The sequence below is a fragment of the Engystomops pustulosus genome, chromosome 2 (genome assembly GCF_040894005.1).
Source record: "Engystomops pustulosus chromosome 2, aEngPut4.maternal, whole genome shotgun sequence".
Lineage (NCBI taxonomy): Eukaryota > Metazoa > Chordata > Amphibia > Anura > Leptodactylidae > Engystomops > Engystomops pustulosus.
The window spans coordinates 122,010,358-122,029,894 of NC_092412.1; the positions used below are offsets into that span (position 1 = coordinate 122,010,358).

General features: G+C 39.7%; 1 protein-coding gene across 2 annotated transcripts; it reads left to right on the top strand.

Annotated features, from left to right (window-relative positions):
• Positions 1-2: 2 nt before the first annotated feature.
• Positions 3-12,726, top strand: PSPH (phosphoserine phosphatase). 2 transcript variants are annotated; one of them, XM_072136217.1, is made up of 6 exons: positions 3-151; positions 5,241-5,396; positions 7,143-7,277; positions 7,736-7,881; positions 9,168-9,316; positions 10,776-12,726. In XM_072136217.1, the coding sequence occupies exons 2-6, from the start codon at positions 5,257-5,259 to the stop codon at positions 10,917-10,919; spliced, it is 714 nt and encodes a 237-aa protein (XP_071992318.1). In that variant the 5' UTR covers positions 3-151; positions 5,241-5,256; the 3' UTR covers positions 10,920-12,726. The 2 variants fall into 2 exon arrangements, with proteins under 2 accessions (XP_071992318.1, XP_071992317.1); XM_072136216.1 differs by lacking the exon at positions 3-151 and adding an exon at positions 220-377.
• Positions 12,727-19,537: the final 6,811 nt, after the last annotated feature.

Below are 19,537 nucleotides of genomic sequence, written 5' to 3' on the forward strand. Positions count from 1 at the left end.
GATGCCTGAAAGAACTGAACTGTAGAAGGTTCACCTCCACCCCAAATGACAGCTTGCTCAGCAGTCCTCCTCATAGAGCAGCTCAAAGGTCCGCGCACATCGGAGCTGACTGCCAGCCAGTGCCAGGAGCAGCGAGGGACGGCAGCACACGGTATGTCATTCATTACCATCACCTCCGCCTCCATTTCTTGCAGGGACCTTGGGACGATCCGCTGCACAGGGAAGGAGACTGCAGCTCTCGTCACCTGCACGACTCTGTCATGTCCCTTATATGATGTGTTGCTGCTGCACAGACTCTTGAGCTGATGCAATCTCAGCCGTGCAGGCATCATCTGTCACCCAGACCTCTCACACATGGCCATCGTCTGGGCTTTACGGTAACTTTGGCAAGATCTTGCACATAGTTCACACTTGTGGACTGGTCGGGCCAGTATTACCAGCATGCATTCTTTAGTATTTATAGTTACAGATATTAGCACCATAGATTCCGGCTTTGTAAGTGTACACACTAGTATAACAGAAGTAACGCTGACTGTACTAACTACTAAAATGCAAGCTGATTATGTTTGCATATTGTATTATTTGTATACATCCTTGTTCTTCTTTATAGTCCCAGCAGAAGTAGTTTACAAAACAGGTGGGTACTCTCACAAATTGTTTGTTCCTGATATAATATTGTTCATTATTTACTAAGAAGCCCCTAAACCAAAGCACATTGCAGTGAATAAAATGACAACAGCATTGTTCCCATTATAAATCCACAACTTTTATTATATCTTTTAATGTTCTAGAAAACAAAAAAGGATGTAACCATAGACCAATGACACCTTGTAAATTAAGTAAAATAGTGCAAGCAATTTAATCTTTAACATAAGTGGATACAAACAATAAAAACATTTTATATACCTAAATTCCACAACCTCAGACTACAAAAAATATATGAAGCAAAAATACACATGCATAGGATGAGTGCATAACTTGACCATGCCATATATATGTGCAAATAAAATATAAGGCAAAAGTATCGTCAGCAATGAGGCTAAGGTAAGCAGGAGAAATAACCCACAAATGTTGGCAAATGCTAGACCGCCTATATTGGTAGTCCAGGGTGCCAACACAGACTCACGGGTATCGCCATGCGTGGACATCTTAACATACAATATGTGTGGAATGCTTTACCACCCTGGATTACCAAAGTAGATTAATTAGTTGTTTGCACATTTATATTTTGGAGTTGCATTTGTGGTAACTGCATTGATACTTTTTATATTGCATAGTCATAGTTACATTATCATTTCAAAATATGGACTAGTTCCAGGAATAAATCATTCTGTTCCATCTGTAAGAGGACCCCCAATGAAAATATAATTATGATATACAAGTAAAACTGAATAAAGCACAATAGTATGTGTGGTTCATTTGAAGTCACTTACCTGTGCATGCACTCTGCTCATGATTCCAGATAGATTTATCAGTCAGATAAGAAAAGCTACATAAGAATGATCATGGAATGTGGCAGTAAACATAGGGGCAGATTTATCAAGTGTCTGAAAGTCAGAATATTTCCAATTGCCCATGGCAACCAATTACAGCTCCCCTTTAAAATATTCATGAGCACTGGTTAAATGAAAGCTGAGCTGTGATTGGTTGCCATGGGCAACTGGAAATATTCTGACATTCAGACTGCTTGATAAATCTGCCCCATAGTGTCTGAGGGATTATTTCAGCTGTTCCGTATACCGTTTTCTCAGTCAGCATAACAATTGCTAATCATAAGGTTTAATTTTACATAATATTTGACCTTTCACCAGCCTTTTTACAGCCGCCAAACTTGAGAGAAAACATTAACAAGTTATGTCATATCGCTCAGTAGATAACCTGATGTATGCATAGCATGAAATGCCACACGTAGTTACATAATATACGCTGCACTAAAGACCCAGATGCTCATAGCAGGTTATTCTTCTCTGCATGGAAACTGAGGATTTATGACACACTGTACTCTTATATCTATCTTTTCTTCTACAAACCCTACTGCTGTTGCATGCTCCATGTTCACACATACCAGGTAACCATTATCAGTCTATAAATTCACAGATTACTGTAGCTATTTTCATCATGATACTAAGCTGTGTAAAGTAATAAATACTGAGGTCGATAGTTTTTAGCACTACAGAGGGATTTGTGGAAGCTTGAGGAGTGGACAGTGAAATTGTTGATGAGGTTTAATGTAGATAAATGTAAAGTTATGCACTTGGTCCATAGAAACAAAAAGTACAATTATGTTCTAAACAGTCAATTACTTGGTAAAACTGCAGCTGAAAAGGACTTGGGGGTATTGGTGGATGGTAAACTTTAATTTTAGTGACCACAGCCAGGTCGCTGCTGCTAAAGCAAATAAGATTATGGGATGTATCAAGAGAGGAATAGATTCTCATTATAAAGACATAGTTTTGCCCTTATACAAATCCCTGGTCAGACCACACATGGAATATTGTGTACAGTTTTGGGCACCAGTGTATAAAAAGGATATAGTAGAGCTGGAACGGGTGCAGAGGAGAGCAACCAAGACCAAGATTATTAGGGGAATGGGGGGATTAGAATACAATGACATATTACATAATTTGGGATTATTCAGTTTAGAAAAAAGATGAGGGAGGGGAGACCTCATTACAATGTACAAATACCTGAATGGACAGTACAAGGATCTCTCCAGTACCTAGGCCTGTGACCAGGACAAGGGGGCATCCTCTGCGCCTAGAGTAGAGGCGATTCTACCAACAACATAGACAAAGGTTCTTTACTGTAAGAGCAGTGAGACTGTGGAACTCTCTGCCGCAGGAGGTTGTTATGGCGGATTCTATGTACATGTTAAAGAGAGGCCTGGATGCCTTTATGGAGAGAAAAAATATCACATGTTATTGGGATAAAACATTTGTTTTATTTTTAAAGATTGGACTTGATGGACTTTCTTCTATTTCCGGCCTTATATATTATGTATATAACATATACAAAAGTATGGTCACCCTCGTGCCCTCCTTTTTAATCTTTCTGGTTTAGTTCTTGAAATTGTCCTATATTACTTTAAAATGTCCACCACTTTCTCAGGCTACAGTAAGTACCACACTTTGGTAGCCCAAGCAGAGTGATTTTGGTGCCCTAGGCAGACAAGCAAAATTGGTACCCCCCCCCCCCTTCCTTCCCATACACTCAAACTGCAAATTCGCAGCTAAAAACCTGCAGAATTAGTGTCGATCCTGAGGAGAAAAATAAAATAGTACCCCCCTCCCCATTAAAAATCATGAGAAAACATTCCTCCAACCATACCCATGTGGATTACCGAGGTAAATGACATTATGCACATGACCCTTAGGCTGCATTCACACTACAGTATGGGGGACGTATATACGGCCGACGTATATGCGGCCGATATACGTCCCCCATACACTTCTATGGGCTCGCGGCGCCCTACGGGAGCGGTACGGTGCAGCACGCGTGCGGCACCGTACCGCTCCGTAGCCCGGGAAAAGATAGGACATGTCCTATCTTTTCCCTTATTACGGCGCCGCGGCCCATAGGTTTCTATGGAGAGGGACGGGGGTGAGCTGCGCTCACCTCCTCCTCCTCTCCCCGCGCTGCCGTGTGCCCGGCGTGCTACGGTGCGGCGGGCACACGGCAGTGTGCATTTATCCTTACCTCGTCACTCCATGGTACATATGCTAAGTTCCATAAAAACTGGCATCCATGGCTCCTCTTCCAGCAGTCTGTTATGATGGGGCTTTTGCTCCCCACAGCAACCTCCTCCATCCCTTCTATTTCCTCTTTTTCTCCCATCCTTCTGACTCTCTCTACTGCCCCTCTCTTCTCCTTGTCTGGTCTCCCGCTTTCTCTTTTTTACTTTTTCGGATCTTTTTCTTATTTTACTTTTTCTTTATTCTTGTAGAGGGTCCTTTCTAGCGGCGCTTAGGGGTCACTGGGCTCTCTTGTTACTATATTCCGGTACTTTTAAAATAAAACAGGCTGAAGGGAGGTCAGGGCTTGAATGTGGATCCTTTTATTTTATGTTAAAACAGATTGTACATTATGTATACTGTTACCCAGGTTACATATTGTCTGAACATTTCTTCTTATGTATGTTGATTGATTTGATAAGGATTGCATTCCTTGTCTTTACATCTGCTATTTATAAAGCAAATTATAAAAAAAAATAAAAATCATAAGAAATAGGACAACTCCTATTGGATCATTTAGAACTAGGGCTTACCACTAGTTAATATAGCACACATAAAAACATGTATCTCCAGGGATAACACTATACATATAAATATATACCTGAAATCAATATACTATAATTTGTACCCACAATGAATGTAGCAAAAACATAAATATACACCATCAACAACCATACCAAATAAATAAATACCTGCAGTGACTATACAAAAAATATATACCACAAATAAATGTATCCTGCTCATAGAAATATATACCAGCAATGAATATAATGCCCAGATAAATATATCAGCAGTGGATAACCATACATAAATATTCCAGGAATAAATGTATTGCAAACTAGGGCTGCCATGAGGTAGATACATATATCACTTACTGCTCACATTAGGTAGTAGCTTTGTCCTTCTGACTTTGTGCTGGCCTTGTCTGCCCTGGTCTTCATCCTTGAGGATGTGATTTCACCCCTGTGATTTCAGCCTCTGGAGCACATTCCCACACCGTGTCCTTAAAAACATTATAGTCCATATAAGCCTTGACACCAGCTAAATGACCCACAGTGCTCCTTATTAATATTTACCCCTTTAAACTGACAATTATGTGCCTCATGGATATACATTTAATATACTGTGACCGGTCAATTTGATATATAGCAATCTAGCAGAGGGCCCGCCCCCACCCTAGTGATTTTGTAACCCGCACATAACCTGCACATACAGTTGATTACTAACGGGAGCTGGGACGGTGCCCTCCAGATTTGTAGTTAGGGTGGCGCCATAAACAATTTCCTGCCCTGAGCCTGATACACCATCTTTTATCTTGGATGAAATAGCTATGAGTAGGTAGAAGTGTCTTAGAATACAAAAGCACACTGTATATAGAGAAAGGACTATGAAGTAAAAAGGAGGGCATCAGGTATTATCAGGATTTCTCGGTCATTTAAAATGTTATGACTTGTTCTATATTCTCTGTAAATGTGAATTAAAACCTTTTTATTCTTCTTGGTCTGACAGGAAAGTACACAACAAAATGTCTTCCCTCTCACAGCTGAAGGAAATTTTCCGCAGGGCTGATGCCGTTTGCTTTGATGTGGATAGCACGGTTATTAAAGAGGAAGGCATAGATGAACTGGCTAAGTTCTGTGGTGTAGGAGATGCCGTGGCAGAAATGTAAGTGGATACATAGTTTATTGAATAATGTACAAATATACTCACGGATTACTTTTTACTTCTAGTTTTCTTGATGCAATGAAAATCCATCAGTGTACACAGTCATAATGAACAGTGTGAAGAATAGTTGACAGCAGTTGATTTTGAGGGGAGCTGTGGACAAACCGATTGTGTCATAGCAGAAAAGATCCAGCTGTGCTAGTATAAAATGGGTTGCTAACAGTAAAGACATATGATGCAGAAAAAAAGCTTTATATTAGGGTATGTTCATATAGAAAGATTGAATACTTCAATTAGTTTTATTCCAATTGGTGAATAGAGATAATCCAAATCTGGTGAAATGCTAAACTAAAATTTCACTTTTATTAGTATCTTAGTAATAGGACAAGATTAAAAAGGAACTGTGTGAACAGACTCCTATGGTAACAGCTAAGTGGGTAAGACATCCAAAAATATTTTTACCATGGTACAATACCTTACTTTACAGTGAATAAGGTGAATTCTGTAGCAGTTTTACAGCAAAATTGTGATTTTGTCACGTATTAATTTCAGATTTGCTACTTAATTTTTTACCCTGTTGAGACATGTTAGGTCAGCGGTATATGACCGCTTTTTTGCTGTCCGTCCTTTGAACAGACAGTGCATGGATTCAGAAAATGGATCAGTGCCCACTGACGTTATCTTAAAGGGCATCTACCACCAGGATGAATAACTGTATGCAAATGAGCCTGTGGGGCTCCAGGCTCTATAGGTGTTAAGGGAGCCTGCAGCCCCTCAGAATTATTTGCATTCAGTCCTTCAACCTGGTGGTAGATGCCCTTTAACTGGTTGTGTGACTGATGCATTAAAGAGTAGAGCAAATCACAGTGCAAACCATTTTAACACAACACTCCTAAACTATCGTATTAGGGGTTATCTGGGAAAAATGGCCGATTCTAAACGGCTATGAAACACAGACCCAATTGTCTGTTACCCTTTTCCGATTTTTCCCTTATTCATGTGCCTTATTGTTCTATATGTGTATTACAAATTTGAACTAGTTGTACCAAAAACATGAGAAAAACTAACATAGCCTTATGTCTCTTTGTAAGGGCATTTTCACACCTCAGAAGTGCTGCAAATTATAGTGCAGTGGCGCCACACATTTAAGGGACTGCTGTAGATTTTCACTCAAGACGCGTACACCTGAAGATTCGCATAAGCATGTTAGAAATTTTCTTGCAGATTTAGTACAGATTTTCTCCACGTCATATCTGCATTGTTTAATCATATTAGGGGTTGTGGCTTATTATATGCAGAAATATATCCCAATCCACTCTGTAGCACTTAAAATACACCTCTCATTCTCTTCATCCTGCTGTCAGTAGTTTTCCATGACTGCTACCCAGGATTCTAGTTACTCAGGCGCTCTTTTTTTTCCTATCACCAAACAATAGATAGGGCAGACTGCCAGAAATGGAAGAATTAGCATAGTAGACAGCAGATCATGTGAGCGGCAGAGTGGAGTCACAAAAAATTCCAACAGTGAAGTTTTTCATAAAGAAATGACATTGTAAGAATTATTGGAGATTACAGTTTACGCCACACTACCAGTTTACAGCAGGGCCTGAAGCTATGTGTGCTATTATAATTAATGTTCAGTACTGTTATGAGCAGCACTGTTGAATCTTTCTAAACTTGAACAAATTTCTTGTAATGGAATTTAGGTGTTTTATGCTTTTTTTTTTTTTTTTTTTTTTTTTTCAGGACCCGCAAAGCGATGGGAGGATCCCTGACCTTCAAGGCTGCACTGACTGAGAGACTTGCATTAATTCACCCATCAAGAGAACAAGTGCAAGCTTTGATAACAGAGCACCCTCCGAGGCTCACCGAGGGGATAAAGTGAGTTATCTTATTTGTGAGATGAAACTTCATTTTGTGAAATTTTAGCATTTTACCAGGAAAGGCTGGTGAATACTGGGTCATTTTCTACTCCCATGGACAGGGTGAAATAAAAGATTTGTTTATTATTAGTTTAACTTACACAAGTATATTTGGGAGAACTTATTATACATTTTATGCCAGTTTCTGCTCATACAGAAAAGATTTGCATATTTTGATACATACCTGCTTTTACTTCAGCACATACACCACTCACTACTTTTATGATAAGTGGAAATTCAAAAAAGGCTATATCATACCCTACCCGAGGGGGATGTTAAATGGTGTAAAAGCTGGTGACTGCATCCCTATGAGTAACGCTATAGATATGTAATCTGCCAGGCATTTCTGACTCTTACATCGAATGCAGATTTTATAACTAGTTGATGTTTTTAGAATTATTTACTTATCCTTTACAGAGATTTAATTCATAGACTGCACCAGCGAAATATTCAAGTTTTCCTGATATCTGGAGGATTTCGTAGCATTGTGGAGCATGTAGCTACAGAGCTGGACATACCACTTACTAATGTGTATGCAAACAGGCTCAAGTTTTATTTCAATGGTAAGTCAGACTAGTGAACTCAGAGAAGGCAGCTTTCGACAAGTTGTTTCAGGACTTTTTTCGAAATAATCTCATAACATTCTTCGTGTGAGCCATGGAAAATCAAGGGAATATATGGGGCGTATGGGGCACATTTACTAAAAACAGTGCAAATTGTGCTATGTGCAGTCTGCCTGTGTAGTGTGTGGAGGGCCCCAGGTTCATGAATTGCAGTGGACATTCTTCATGAACTTGCTTCCTTAACTTGGGGCGTGCAACACACATCTGTCTGACTTTGCATGATAAATGTGGCGACTGTGCATTGGAGCGCCCATTTCAGTTGCATGAAAAATAGTGGAGCCACAACACAAAAGGGTTGTGTATCACACTTATGTGGCACGGACACTTAAATACAAGCAGTTTGCACATTCTTTTTTTCCGACAGAAAACTGATGCAGTGATCTTGGTAAATGTGCCCCATTCTCTATATATTTATTTGTAGAATACAAATAAATATAAAAATGTTTACCCCATACATTGAATCCGAAAAAATTTGTTGGCTAGTTGCTTATTCACTATTTCACAAAATTTGGAATCTTCATGATCATAAGGGGATTTGTCATTGTGACAGCCTATTAAAATATGTGAAAACAAAGCCCATAAGAAAAAGAAAAACAGTTTTTTAATGAGTTTTACCACACACCAGTATGTCAGTGTACTTGGTTTACAATCCTTGATCCTGGTGGTAGATGTCCTTAAAACACAGAAATAGTAATGGGCTACAGCATTAAAGATAATGCATCATCACACATTGTGCATTAATTATAAAGCTTATTTTCTCTTATATTTGTACAGTTTACTTTCTTTATTATTAGTATTATTTAATCATACCTGCCTCCCTGCCAGAATCCTGTGCTGAGTCCCGGGGAGTAGGTGGGACATTTCAAAAGTAAAATTTTTGCAGGAGGGTACTTGTTCCGCCTCCCTTTTTCCGAGCAGCTTTTCCTCCTAAACCATCCCATCCTCTTCCTCCTGCTCACACCAGCTAAAGCCCAATGCGGTCGTCGCCTCACCGCGGCTGCAATTTTCGTGCTTGTGCGGTGAGCTCTGTCATACGCACTACGGGCAGGCTCTAAGTGCACATGTCCGAGGGAGAATAGCTTGCTGCAGTGAGTTAAAATCAGCGGTAGGCTGCGGTGAGCAGAAAGGGGGGGGGGGATTTGGAGGATGAGCAACACAGAAGGGAAGGGGGGACAAGTGAAGAAGATGGCTGTTTACTTTACCATATCTTATTGTTTTACTTTAAGGTGAATATGCTGGATTTGATGAGACACAGCTAACTGCAGAATCTGGTGGTAAAGGAAAAGTGATTGGTTTATTAAAGGAGAAGTTTGGCTTTCATAATGTAGTAATGATTGGAGATGGAGCTACTGATATGGAAGCGTGTCCCCCTGCTGTAAGTCATACTTCACAATGGATTTACATAATTTTAAGATAGACATAAAAATATTGTAATGCATCCTGAACACAAATGTTTTTTTCCTCTGTCCGTAAACCACTGATCTCTTTAATGGTTTTGGGTGTTTCTTCAGCATTTTATAGTTGCCCACATGTCATTCATTTTTGTGGATCCTGGAAGAGAAATTAAGGCAAATTATGTCAGTAGTTTGTCTCGCCCTTGAAATGTCACATCACACTTGCAACTAATACTTGTGTGGCATCCGTTCATTTCACGTTCCCAACTAATTCTAGGGAGGCCAAAGCTGCAAACACTGCAACAGCTGCTCTAAATTTTTTGTTTCATATTATTAATACAGCATCCCGCCTAGATGCTGTCATCACGCAGTACAGGGAGACCGCACTAGTAGGCTTATGTTGTTAACTTTCCTCAGGCTTTCCATTTAAGTATGTTTTATTGTCATGGGCATATCATCTATTGATGTGATTAACATTTTAACACATTAACACTAAAACACACTCAGAAAGTGACTTGGCAAATGAATATTTCTTCATTCAGTTTTCACATTAGAACCTGAGGAAGTGTCCTGATCGTGCGTGTTCTGCTATTTAAAGAAAAAAATTATGAGATTTATAAGAAGAATCATTTTGGACATGGTCCGAATGCTGCTTTGAGTCCATGTTAGGGGCACCATTTTACTGTCTAACTTTTTACCACTAGTGGAACATTTGGAACTTTCTTCTCAGTGGCACTAGGCGCATACATGGGGCTAAGAAAATCACAGCCATGTATATGAGATCATAGAAATATATGGGGATGTGAGCTAGCCACAGAACCACATGGAAAAAATACATTTTGTGTGCATGAGGGCTAAGTAGGTAGTTTAGATAAATAAAATGGAAATGGAAGAGCTAGAGAAAGAGTATTTCATCTGGATAAAAGAGGTCCTCTGACCCCTTTTTTCTACAGCAGTTGGGTTAAAGCAGTGGTGGCGAACCGATTTCCCTCTATCCTCACTGCAGCTCAGAGGGAGGTTTGGGAGAGTCCTCTAGACGGACGCCAAATTTCGGAGATTTAATACACAACTGTTGAGTATTTAAAATGCCCTAGATGGGAATACCAAACAGAAGTAAAGCTATATTTTATTGCTGCATCTAATAATTACAATGGTGTAATGCAAAATGCACCAGTTTACAGAAATCAAAATGTAACTTGCATTGCATTATTGAGTTGCTATTAAGTGCTGTGTGTGCATTTTCCAAAAAAAAAGTTCACTTTTTATTTACTGTAAACCTTGACGGGGTCAATGGGTTTTTCTGTAATGTTTGAACTAAACATTCCAGGAAACTTGTGTAACTATGTAGTTAGGTATCTATATACCATAACGGTTTGTATCTGATTTTCCCAGATACAACAACTGCTGTGCATACATTTACATAAACTGTTTCCCTTTTAGGATTGTTTTATTGGATTTGGAGGCAATGTCATCAGACAACAAGTAAAGGAAAAAGCTAAGTGGTATATCACAGACTTCGAGGAGCTCCTCCAAGAACTGGACAATGATAGCATCAAAATGAACCACAATGAAATCATTTACTAACACCACCACTTTATATTTGAGGAAACAAAAACTGGTTTGTTAAACTGCATTGCCTAACCCTTTGTATTAATGGAGGGTTAATAGACATGTACTGTATGTTTTCTCTACATTTAGGTAGAAATAGTGATTATTTTAATGGCCACTAACCTTTCAACAAACTCTGCAGAAATCAGTAGTACAGGTTGCTACCTGAAGGAAATATGAGAATGATTACGCGTTGCACAGTATCCAGAAAAGTGTTATTCCATGTGTACACACACTGGACTATGGATTTCTGCAATCTTTGCTGAAAGGTTAGTTACGTTTTAAACTTTAGGATTTTTATAAATTTCTAGTGTCTGGCATAAAGACTAACTGGTGTATTTGCAAGATTTTTTTTCTAGATTTATTTGTTTATTTTACAGTGCTTACCTAAAACAATCTGTTTCAAATGGTTCCTTGCGGTGAAAATATTTATGTACATTTGTTAATATTTAGAGATTTTTGCCACAATTCTTCTGGATGTAAAGATAACCTTTAAAAAATTCTCTGTAGCTGGGTTACTTCATAAACTTTTCTGATAATTGCAGAAAGTACGGTCTCCAAACTGTTGTAGCTAATAATCAGCATCTATCAGACATTGTGCATTTTCTCTAATCTTACTATAAGGCCATGTGTGCCAGTTACAATGGTATATGCTGTTCCGTTATTCCCACCCAAACTTAAAAGAAAAGGTAGGAACATTCATACATAATTCATACACCCTACGGCCACAGCAGTCATACTTGGAACCGTGAATGTCTGGATTGCTAAAGAATCCTTATATGCAAATGATCAATTTTACCTTTTTTAAAATCCCACAGTTACAAAAGCATTGTTTCTTTGTTTTGTTGGTGGATTTCAGGTTTTGTTTTTAAAACTATGAAAAGGTTAGGATAATTGGCAAATAGATATTCCTTATGCCAGGAATCTATTCCATTAGTAAGGAATAATGAATTTGTACTGAGACATGGAAAATGTAGTGCAATCTATAGGCTATATTACACAGTATTTTCCCAATGATGACTTACCTTTAACATTATAACCGCATATCCAGTATCATAGTGGTAAAAGTTTACCAAAAATTTCATATGAGGTTTAATACATAAATTTAAAGGACCGCTACCACCAGATTACTGGTGGTGCCCTGTCCTAAATAGTTTGCTCGTTATGTCTAGGGGATGGAGGGACTGTGTTTTGCATGCACTTTGGCGTTTTTCATACCGAAATAATAACTTTGTGACGGCGCCTGAGCACCTCTCGACTTCCACGGACTTCAATATATTTAAGCCCCCGCTGCAAGCCTCCTCCTGCCGCCAGCCAGGGGACTAGGAGAGTGCAAATGCCCTGCTCTCTCCACGCCCCGGGCTTCTGATTTCCCCGGCCGGATCCTAGTTCCCCAGGCAGGATGAGGATTGCAGCGGGAGGCTGTGAATATATTAAAATTATTAGTTACACTCTATAACCAGTAATCTGGTGGTAGATGACCTTTAAATAGTTTTGCTACAGTCAAGATATTAAAATGGTTTAATCAGACTGTTTAATGCACTTATGTCAGCAGACAATATTAATTTATCTGATTATAGAATATTTTTCTGTCTTGATTTTCTCATCTTTTAGCCCTGTGTCTAATTTAAAATGTGGGTTTTTTTAGTTTCAATTCTGATTCATTCCTTAGTTCAGTCATATTGTTTTACTTTGTTCTTTTAATTGATTTCAAGCAGCTGTGCTGTTATTCCAATGAATTTCTGTGTGTCTACTTTATTAAACCCAGTTTATTAACATAAAATATAGTCAATATTTTGTCATTTATTTATATCTCTATATAAAATAATTAGCATATGATTCTTATTTATTTAGTGCCCTAATATTTTGTACAGCTTGTGGTGGGCATGTGCAAATAAAATAAGACATTACAGAATAAGAACATGGTCATGGTCAAACAATAGGAATGAGGTCCCTGCTCACAAGAGCTTTCAATCTAAGGAGGAACACAACGTATAAGAGCTTGATCATGGTCCAGCCATTTTTCCAAGGAAACTGAAAAAAAATATTTGATACTGCTGCAACCAGTCATCAGCTGCCATCTAATATACAAAGAACAAGGTCTATGGGACTGCAGAGTTCTGTAGCTGGTTAACAGACAGGAGGAGGATGCAGGATAGGTTAGTGAAAATAGTTTCATGCATTGGCGAATGTGATTGTCATGCCTGTAGAGATGGGGTTCAAGAGCATGTTTTGAAGTTTTGAAAATTTAGAAAAATTATTGATTTTTGAAATTTAAAATGTTTTACTTTTTCCACACATAGTCATAACAGCAAAAAAACTTGATTGCTAATGTTAACCGAATGTCTGCTTTATATCAACAAGGTTTTTTAAGCATCCTCTCATTTTTGTAAGATATTATGGGGCTTTGTAATTTCAGTTTTCACATTTTCATTAAAAAAACACAAAATCATGATATTGATGGACCTGCTCAGGTTTCACGTCACTTTAAGAAGCCCCATTAAAACCCCATTATAGAAACTGCACCCCTTAACGTATGTAAAACAACTTTCATGAAGTTAGTTAACCCTTTAATTGTTTTACAGGGGATAAGACAAATCTTGTGTGTTTGAAAAAATGTGTAAAAATTCTCAGTGGATAAAATACCAACAAGCTCCACAAAGTTTGATACCTAATCTCTCCCAAGTATAACAATACAATGGGGGTCATTTACTAAGGGCCCAATTTGCGTTTACCCGACGTGTTACCGGAATATTTCCGATTTGCGCCGATTTTCCCTGTATTGCCCCTGGATATTGGCGCATGCGAACAGATTGTGAAATCGGGGGGCGTGGTCGAACGAAAACCCGACGGATTCGGAAAAACCGCCACATTAAAAAAAAAAAAAAAAAAGTGTCGCGGGACTCACGCTTACCTTCACTAGGAATAGGCCGGTGAACTTCAGTGCATTCCGGCGGGCCTCGGGGGAGATTCAGCGCCGGACCCGAATCCACCGCAGAGAACGCGCCGCTGGATCGCGAATGGACCGGGTAAGTAAATCTGCTCCAATATGTCTATCAATTCTTTATTTTTTTGACAATTTGGACATATAAGGTCTTATTTTCTGCTACATTAGAGGCACTTTACAAATACTTAATTTTAGTTGGTCATTTGGCTTATTGATGAGATTTTATTAACTCTTGAAAAAGAGAAGTCCACAGAACTGTAAGTAACCTACATATCTCTTGATTTATATACTTATCACTGTTTTGTTACTAAGATATGGCTAGCAAGATTGGTGGTATGCTCCAGTGCACACTCTGCCGCATGTATACACTGCTGGAGCAAGAGTTCGAGGGTGAATACCGCTGTGACAGATGTGCCCATATTTTTCTACTAGAAGCTCGTGTTAGAGATCTGGAGGAAGATATTGCACGGCTGCGAGCAATTGACAATCTTGAGAGGAGTATGCTGCTCACTGAGCAAGCAATAAGCGGGATAGAAGTGGAGGATGGAGAGGTAAGCCAGCAGGGCCAGGTGGGTAGCTGGGTTACTGTAACTAGAGGGGGTAGGAAGGGGTCAAAGAAAAGGAAGGCCAACTCTGACTCTGAACATCCAAGCAAAATTGCAAAATTGTGCAATGATGTAAGGACGTCAGTGTCAGAAATGGCAGCCCTAGCGGATCCTGCTCTCCCTAACAGCCGGGGGAGCAGACCAGCTAGTAGTAGGGTGGATGGGAGTGCAGGTAAGCCAAGGCAGGTAGTGGTTGAAGGGGACTCTATAATAAGGAAGACGGATAGAATAATTTGTCGCCAAGACCGCCTCAACCGAATGGTTTGCTGTCTCCCTGGTGCCAGGGTTCGGCATGTGGTGGAAAGGGTGGATAAATTACTGGGAGGTGCTGGGGATGACCCAGCTGTCGTGGTCCATGTTGGTACCAATGACAGAATAGATGGTAGGTGGAGGAGCCTGAAGAATAATTTTAAAGAATTAGGTTCAAAGCTTAAGAAAAGGACCTCCAAGGTAGTATTCTCCGGAATTCTACCTGTGCCATGCGCTACACAGAGCAGACAGCGGGAGCTCAGGGAGTTAAATGCATGGCTCAGATCCTGGTGTAGAGCAGAGGGATTTGGGTTCCTAGAGCATTGGGGTGCAACCTGTTTTCCGCAGATAACTTGCACCTAAATGGAAGGGGGGCTGCTGTGCTGGGGGAGAGGATCCTAGCAGGGGTGGCGGAGTATTTAAACTAGGATCGGGGGAGGAGGAAAAGGAAGACAATGAAGGGGTAGACAGGTCAGAGAGGGGGCAGGTTATGTTGGTGGGTGGTGATGTGGGCGGTGTATGGGGGCCTAAGGCAGTGGGAAAGGAGATCCACAAGTTACAGAACGGTGGTGAGGATATATGTGCCAGTAAAATTACTTTAAATCAGATAAATAACTGTGGAAAATTAAATTGTATGTTCACAAATGCCAGAAGTATCACAGGCAAAATGGGCGAGCTTGAGGCTCTGATATTAGAGGAACTTTAACTTTCCAAATATAAATTGGGGTCAGGGCTCGTCTTCATCTGTGAAGGGGAGACATTTTATGAACATTCTTCAGGATAAGTTTATGGTGCAGCTTGTAGAAGATCCCACAAGAGGTGACGCATTGTTGGACCTTGTGATTTCTAACAATGCGGAGATTGTCCAAAATGTCAGTATCCGGGAACCCCTTGGGAACAGCGATCATAATATAATTATTTTCCTCTTAAACTTTAAAAAGCAGAAACAGGTGGGAAAATCGAAAACTTTGAATTTTAAGAGGGCTAATTTCCAAAAATTCAGGGCTGCAATACAGGATATAGACTGGGATCAGATACTGTCACATGGTGATACTAATGTTAAATGGGAGAAATTCAAATCTATCCTGGGTTTTTATACTTCTAAATTTATTCCAATAGGTAACAAGTATAGACGGGCTAGATTACACCCCTCGTGGCTTACAGCTACAGTTAAAAGGGCAATTAATGAGAAAAAGAGGGCATTTAAAAAATATAAATCTGACAGGTCACCTGAGGCTTTCAATACTTACAAAAAACTTACCAAAATCTGTAAAAAGGAAATCAAATCAGCCAAAATACAAAATGAAAGACAGGTGGCTAAAGATAGCAAAACAAATCCCAAGAAATTTTTTAGGTATATCAATGAAAAAAAAATGGGTCACAACAGGTTGGACCCCTTTATTCTGAAAATGGGGCATCGGTGACTGGAGACCAGGAGAAGGCGGAGATACTTAATAGGTTTTTTAGCTCCGTTTATACAATAGAAGAGAGAACTTCTGACTTGGGTGGTGCCAGTGCGAGTCATGCACCCTGTAATATAGTAGACTGGCTGAATGTAGGCATTATCCAATCTAAGCTAAATAAAATCGATGTGTACAAAGCTCCTGGACCAGATGGGTTACACCCCAGAGTTCTTAAAGAACTCAGTTCTGTTATTGCTGTACCACTGTCTAAAATCTTCAGGGATTCCGTAATGTCTGGTGTGGTGCCAAGTGACTGGCGCAAGGCAAATGTGGTGCCAATATATAAAAAGGGCTCTAGAACTTCACCAGGCAATTACAGGCCTGTAAGCTTAACTTCCATTGTGGGGAAAGTGTTGGAAGGGTTAGTAAAAGACTACATACTGGAGTATGTGACATCAAATAGAATAATAAGTGATAACCAGCATGGGTTTACTAAGAATAGAAGTTGTCAAACTAACCTTATCTGCTTCTATGAAGAGGTGAGCAGGTGTCTGGATGGAGGAGCAGCTGTGGATATTGTGTTCTTGGACTTTGCAAAGGCATTTGACACTGTCCCTCATAGATGCCTGATGGGTAAAATTAGGGCTGTTGGATTGGCAGAAATCATTTGCAATTGGATTGAAAACTGGCTGAAGGATCGTATCCAGAGAGTTGTGGTCAATGATTCCTACTCGGAATGGTCACCAGTTATGAGTGGTGTACCTCAGGGTTCTGTGCTTGGCCCTCTACTATTTAATATATTTATTAATGATATAGAGGTAGGAATTAATAGCACTGTGTCTATTTTTGCAGATGACACCTAACTGTGTAGTGTAATATAGTCTATGGAGGATGTTCATAGGCTGCAGGGTGACTTGGACAAACTGAATGTTTGGTCATCCACTTGGCAAATGAAGTTTAATGTGGATAAATGTAATGTTATGCACCTGGGGGCCAATAATCCAAAGGCAAAATATGTCCTTGGGGGAGTAAATCTGGGAGAGTCCCTTGTTGAGAAGGACCTGGGGGTACTAGTAGATCATAAATTGAATAACAGCATGCAATGTCAATCAGCTGCCTCTAAAGCTAGTAGGATCATGTCATGTATCAAAAGTGGAATGGACTCTCGTGATAGGGATGTAATATTACCACTATACAAGGCACTGGTTCGGCCACACCTGGAATATGCTGTCCAGTTCTGGGCACCGGTCCATAAAAAGGATGCCCTGGAGCTGGAAAGGGTTCAACGTAGAGCCACAAAACTGATAAGGGGTATGGAGAGTCTTAGTTATGAGGAAAGATTAAAACAACTAGATTTATTTAGTCTGGAAAAGAGACGACTACGAGGGGACATGATTAATTTATATAAATATATGAATGGTCCATACAAAAAATATGGTGGTAAATTGTTCCAGATTAAATCAAATCAAAAGACGAGGGGGCACTGTCTCCGTTTAGAGAAACCAAGGTTTAATCATCGGAGGCGACAGGGCTTTTTTACTATGAGAACTGTCAATCTGTGGAATAGCTTGCCTCAGGAGCTGGTCACAGCAGGGACAGCGGAGAGCTTCAAGAAGGGTCTAGATGCCTTTTTACACCTAAATAACATTGATTGTTATGCTATATAGGATTGTTTCCCCTAAATCCCTTCCTCATCCAATCCCTTCCCTTCCTTGGTTGAACTTGATGGACAAGTGTCTTTTTTCAACCGTATAAACTATGAATATTACTATGTATGGAGGAAAAGAAAATTCTGGTTTCCTTTCTTCTTGAATTTTTTTGAGGCCGTGCACTGTACCAATAACATATTATTATCTTTATTCTATAGATCAATACGATTACGGTGACACCTCATTTATTTAGTTTATATCATTTATTTTCGTTTTGCCATCTTTTCGAAGACATAACTTATAACATATTTTTTTTAGTTAACAGAGATGTTTTAGGGCTTATTTTTTATGTGTGGAAACGTAGCTTTTTTATCACTTTTAGAACATTTTTGTGAATTAATTTTATGGATTTTGGTGTTTTGTTTTTACGGCGCTCACCGAGCGGGTCCAATAATGTTTTTGTATAAATTGTTATGGACGCGGTGGTAACAATGGGGGGGGGGGGGGGGGGCTTTGGTGATGTTGTGTTTTTTTTTTTTTACTTTATTAGCAATGTGTAGGAAATGTTTGTGTTTAAGGGCTTTAACTTTTATTTATTTTTATTAAAAAGTGGGTTGTGTTTTTTTTTTTTTTTTACTTTTACAGGTTGGCTTGAACAAGCGATGCTCTAATCACTTGTTTAAGATCTTATTCTTTTAACACAATGTAATCCAGATGTATGTAATGCTGCGCATTCTCAGTGTGTAGACCCAGCTCCCGGAAGACACCATGCAGCCCCGGGCCACTGGCAGACCCCGGGGCTACTATCGGACAGTTTGTTTATTACTTTAATTACTGCCCTGATTGCAGCCCTTCTGCTCCCTGTCTTTGCCTGTTCCCTATAATGTGATTCTGCACAACTCTTTCTCTCTGATAACTTCACTCCTCTGCAGTCTCCTCCCACAACCTCTGCTCCCTGCACATTATCTATACAGCAGGAAAGCCTTTAACTCTTAGTGCTTACACAATAAAGAGAACCATTCATGCAACTATTTCACACCTGGTTTCTACTACTTATTCCATGTTCCTTCATGTGATGAAGACTGCCAGGCTAGTCCCTTTATAGATCTTGTATATGCAGGTGATGCAGAGCTCAGTGGATTTACTTGTAAAATCTTATTGGATAAGCTGCTAAACTTCTTCATGAGAAAACACAAGGCATCAAGAGAAGTAAGGGCAGTATGCATCAATTTTAGGGCAAAGGTCGTGAGAGGTAAGACTGTACCTAATGCTCTGCTGCTGAGAAAGACTTCTGTTAAGAAGATCATAACTCTGATAAGAAAAAAGGTGAGTGACACAATATGGACATCATTCTGAAGGGTACGTAAGGTCATTCAGTTATCCTTTTACAGACACTCCCAGAACGCACGGGTTCTGAGAGGCGCAGGAAGTGATTTAAAGTTGTCCACACAACTTCCGGATATGGCACAACCCTAAATCAAATCCCTGAATGGCTATAAGATCCCTCTCACTAGCCGCAGTGAGACAGAATATTATCAGCCTTATGCTGCCACCAGTTCTCCTTTAATATAAGCCCGGTCCGTAACGGGATTATATAGGGTGAGGAACCAACCCGGTAGCATGTATAAAAGCGAGAAACCCGGACGTAAGATTCGTGATCGAGATAAAAGAGCAACACAGATTAGATTTTATATTTAATTGCCTTAAGGGCACACTAGACAATACAGTACACACAATAGAT

What these genes read in the sequence shown, in the direction of transcription:
- PSPH (XM_072136216.1), top strand. Translation starts at nt 355, where the DNA reads ATGGCCATCGTCTGGGCTTTACG. An exon ending in AGGCTCACCGAGGGGATAAA is followed by an intron (nt 7,278 to 7,735) that starts GTGAGTTATCTT and finishes TATCCTTTACAG; the next exon opens with AGATTTAATTCATAGACTGC. An exon ending in GCTCAAGTTTTATTTCAATG is followed by an intron (nt 7,882 to 9,167) that starts GTAAGTCAGACT and finishes TTTTACTTTAAG; the next exon opens with GTGAATATGCTGGATTTGAT.